This window comes from Octopus bimaculoides, chromosome 5 (assembly GCF_001194135.2).
Source record: "Octopus bimaculoides isolate UCB-OBI-ISO-001 chromosome 5, ASM119413v2, whole genome shotgun sequence".
Classification (NCBI taxonomy): Eukaryota; Metazoa; Mollusca; class Cephalopoda; order Octopoda; family Octopodidae; genus Octopus; species Octopus bimaculoides.
In genome coordinates, this window is record NC_068985.1 from 96,254,877 (window position 1) to 96,259,811 (window position 4,935).

Sequence of the window (4,935 nt, forward strand, 5' to 3'; positions counted from 1 at the left end):
ATATATATATATATGAGATGCAGCATGGAATTTTGTCAATGAACAGGTCATGGTCTTAAAGCAACGAAAATATTTTGGCAAATTAAATTTAAATGTTGAAGTGAATCTAATGGCTTTGTGTGTTTTTAAATGGCTTATAAACACCTTCCACACTGCAATTGTATATATACACACATATGTATGTATTTATTTGTCCACCACAACTTGACAACTGGTGTTGGCTTGTTTGTGTCTCCATAGCTTAGCTGTTTAGCAAAAGAGACCAATAGAATAAGTGCCAAACTTTGAAATAAGTACTAGGGTTGAATTTTTCAACAAAAAAACTGCAATCCAGTGACTGAAACCAGTGAAAGATAAAAGATGCAAACACTCCCTCGTTAGTTCATTAACATTTAGAAACAAATCATAGAAGCAAGAGGAAAAAAAGAAATAAAGAAGCATGAAAGTGATATCGTATATGTGTAAACCATGCAAGGAAACAGAAAATCATTTGCTGCCTGGGTGTAAAATATTAAATGGAGATGATTATGTTAGGAGACATTAAAATTGCATTGATGTTCTTTTAAAAGAAATCCAGTGCAGTATAAAACCAGATGGGATAAATGGACCATGATGGAAAATAAGGAAAATTAACTATACTGGGATTTTGAATATATGCAAAACAACCATCAGCAGAAGATGAGATTTAATTTTAGAAAATAATTCCAAGAGGTAAAATACAGATTATTGAAATGATCTACCCATTGAGAAATACTTTAATGCAAAAAAGCATGAGAAGAAACCAAGAAATACAAAAAAAAAAAAAAAAAAAAAAAAAAAGAGTCTTTGAGGTTCTTGAAAGAAGTAAAAGATTATGCTAGTTGTAAGTTTGTTGGTTAGATCCAAGTCAGTTCCAAATGAGCAAAGCTATGATCAAAAGTATTGCAGTGATGGCATTTCATTTTTTTTTTTAAGTACATTGCATAACAAGGACTACATCATCCAATGTATCCCTCTGTTGGTCAATTACATCAGCCCCAGTGCTTCTCTGATACTTTATTTTCTTAGTACCAAGGTTGAAAAGCAAAGGGAAAGTGACCTTGGTGGAATTTGAACTCAGAATATCAAGAGACAGGACAAATAATGCAAGGATTTTGTCTGATATTCTAACAGTTCTACCAATCCACTACCTTTAATCATCATCATCATTTAGCACTTGTTTTCTGTGTTGGCATGGGTTAGACAGTTTGACTGGAACTGGGAAGCCGGAGAGCTGCACCAGGTTCCAGTCTGTTTTGGCCTGGTTTCTACAGCTGGATGCCCTTCCTAATGCCAACCACTCCAGCATCTAAGAACAACAACTGTGCCTGTAATCGTCAGAGCTTTGGGGACAATACCAAAGAGTGCTCTTAAACACTATGGCTAAATATCAAGAAACTCCAAGGCAACAGAACTACAAAAAATTGTTCTCGTGGTACTGTTAAAATCCTAAGAAAAACATTGTCAACTTGAAAATACCTGATTCTCTTAAAACTCTATAAAAACTGAAATAATACGAATTTGAGGGAATCTTAGTTCTCAGATTCTGGCCTCCTTCACTTAAACTACACCTTCACTAATTATAAATAACAAATATAGTTAAATGTCCAACTTGCAGTTCCTTGAAGTCTGTGTGTGAAATTTGGCACAATTCATATAAAACAAAGTAACAATAATGTAATCGTCTATCCTCCCTCTCACAAAATTTCAGGCTTTGTGCCTGAAATTTTGTGAGAGGGAGGGTAGTTGATTATATCAACCCCAGTGCTCAGCTGGTACTTATTTTAGAACCTTGAAAGGATGAAAGGCAAAGTTGACCTCAGTAGAATTTGAACTCAGAACATAATAAAGACAAAAAAAAGTGCTACCAAGCATGTCCAGCATGCTAATGACTCTACCATCTCACCACCTAAATGATGGTAATGTCAATGATGATGATAATAATGGGATCAGTCAGATATTGAAAGATATTGAAAACATTGTGATTGGGAAATGGAAATGAAACTGAAAATTTCTAGCAAAAGAAATATGAAAAATTTGGATGGTGATTGCATAAATTGTGCCTGAGGTCTATTAAAAAATTATCCTTCATACTAACTGCCAAGTAAATTACAAATCAAATAATTTTCAATGTAGAATAGATGAATAAAAATTGAAAGGAGAATAAGAAAAGTTACTGAAATATCAACCTGCTTTTCATTCTGACAATCAAGTGAAGTTGAATCATAACGAGATTTCCAATGATTCCTCTCCAGTTCGCTTTCTTGAAGAAGCCGTTTGATTTTATTTATTTCTGCAAAAACAAATTATAAAGCATTTGATTATGAAATAAACTATCATAAACCAGTTTGCGTTTCATTATCATTATTTGTTTAAGCCTTCACTGAAAGATAAAAGTACAAATATATATAAATTTCAGGAACAAAAAATTATTAAAAACAAAGCTAACAAAAATATTTAAACTTAAGGGATGTTCCAAAGCATCAAATACCAAAGTGGTAAACAAATTCCATTTTGAGTTTATAGTTCTGTTCTGTATAAATTCTAAAAGTGAAAAAAAAAAAAAGAATTCCAATGCCTACATGTGAAAAAGTGTCTATAAATTGCTAAGTCAACATACATTCTATTTTCAACAAGTTAAGTATTTGTAAAGAAACATAGACATAATGAAATTCCAAAAGATTAGACCAAGAATGCTTGTCATTTCTTCCAAACGACTGATATATTAAAAAAAACGCTAGATTCACTCATAGTTTTAGCAAGGCTGGCATGCAGAAGCAGAGATGATATTGTCCTTCTATGTAGATTTGTTGATAATAACTATAATAACATTGGCACAAGGCAATACATTTTTGTGGGAGGGAACAGTTATTAAATCAATCCCAGTACATGTCTGGTATTTATTTTATCAACACTGGAGAGATGAAAGGACAAGTCAATCTGGTGATAATTGAAACCAGAATGCAAAGGGACAAAACTAAATACTCTAAGACATTCCTTATTCTATTACTTCACCATTTCCGCCATTCTAATACTAATGCTTAGCACAAGGCCAGCAATTTCAAGGGAAGGGAGAAGACTTTGTATTAACTAACATCAATGCACCATTTAGTATTTAATACATGACAGTTGTTCAGATAATTAGAGCAACATTTAGTCAATGAATACTTCCTGAAAAGTTAAATTCTGCAGAAATCTTCAATAGAAAGATTCTTGCTAATTCTGTAAAATGGAGATTCATTTTAACCTTTATAAGATGACTGATCCACTATTTTTGTGCTAGAAAGAAGAAAAAACTGATTTCATCATCATTTTAACATCCATTTTTCCAAGCTAACATGGGTCAGATGGAATTTTTTTGCGGATTTTTCTATGGCTGGATGTTTTTCCTGTCACTAATCCTCACCTGATTCCAAGTAGGGTGATAGTTCTCCATAATCTGACACACTTTTATGGAAAATTGGAAACAAAGAACAGCGCTTCTATAACTAACATTCCAAACCAGCATCTGCTATCAAGACAAGGATACACACACACAGGTTTTTACTAAATTCTCTCATGAAGCTTTGGTTGGGCCAGAGCTGTAGTAGAAGACACTAGCTTGAGGGGCCACACAGCCACACATTGTGCCTGAGCCTGAAGTTATGTAGTTAGGAACTTAACCTGCTGTAAGTATCTAAACAAAATAACTGAAATGTTTTCTATGAGAAAAGCAAAAATCTAACAGTATATATCTCCAGTCCAATTTTCTGATGTATCTTTACTCAATACTTCGATACTGCTAGCTTCTCTCCTGTTGTTACTGCATAATGAAAAGGGGATAATGTATATCGGGTCGAATGTATTAACCTTTAATATTGTGCACATATATTTCTCTAGAAGTCGTTTTTCCAAAATTAAATAACACACCATAATGGAAATTTCAAACAAATTACCCTTTATTAAGCGTGTGTTTTTAATTCATTTAATTTCAGGAGTGTGTGTATGTACACGTATACACATACATAACTACAGACAAATATATATTTTATCATAAAAGAGTGGATGGAAAAAAAAAAAACAATATTGATACAAGTATTTTATTTCAATGAGTGAAGTTGTTTTAATTCATTATTTCTTCATACACAGTGATTCTTTCTTTTACTGATTCTTTCCACCACCACAACTCACAGACTATGAATTAGAATGAACAAAAAAAGTTGGTGTTTGGCTGCCGTTTCAATGATTGTCAGCAATATCTGATAAAATTATCAGACATGCTTACACAGCAGTCTATAATCGCACAGGTCTGCTTTATTAAAAGTAGTCTTTTCATGGTAAACCGAAATCTCAATGTATTATTTACTTTCGCAAGGAAAGGCTGCTCTCATTAAAAATAACGTCATTGATATTAGTGGTGATATGTAAAATACAGCAAAATTATCAGAACCAAAACAGAAAACATTAAATTTCAAATAAAATCCTTCTGGTGAGGTAAGCTCTAAAATATATCTCAAGCCAGCTGTGTTTGAAATATAGTACTGTAGTATCTGTACTAAATTTACATCGTCATGAAGGAAACCATTGATAGAAAATTATTTCTCATTTCCCATAGGTATTAATGATTATCTTTCTTAGCTAATGAATTCAGATAATTTTATATAAAATCATAAAATAGCAATAAAAGGTTAGATATGATTGGTCTGATTAAGTAATTGAAGTTATCAACAAAGAAATTTAAATCTCTGTAGATTCGTGAATATGTGTATTTACTTATCTTTATACTTGAGAGAGAGAGAGAGAGAGAGAGAGAAAGAGAGAGATATGTAAACCAAAAACTTCATAATTACCATTCAGTGATATCTAAATCTCTTCCATACAGTAGCTGACATTATGCACAAGCATTGAAACATTTACAGTGTTTCAGCAAGATAATAT

At 32.4% G+C, this 4,935-nt stretch overlaps 1 protein-coding gene across 2 annotated transcripts in view; it reads right to left on the reverse strand.

The window, feature by feature from the left end:
• The window catches only part of LOC106880730 (heat shock factor 2-binding protein), a 228,874-nt gene that overhangs the window by 170,498 nt on the left and 53,441 nt on the right, over positions 1 to 4,935 (reverse strand). For both annotated transcript variants that reach the window (XM_052967847.1, XM_052967848.1), the window contains exon 4: positions 2,208 to 2,311. In XM_052967847.1, coding sequence (XP_052823807.1) covers positions 2,208 to 2,311 — 104 coding nt within the window. The remainder of the gene's footprint in view (positions 1 to 2,207; positions 2,312 to 4,935) is intronic.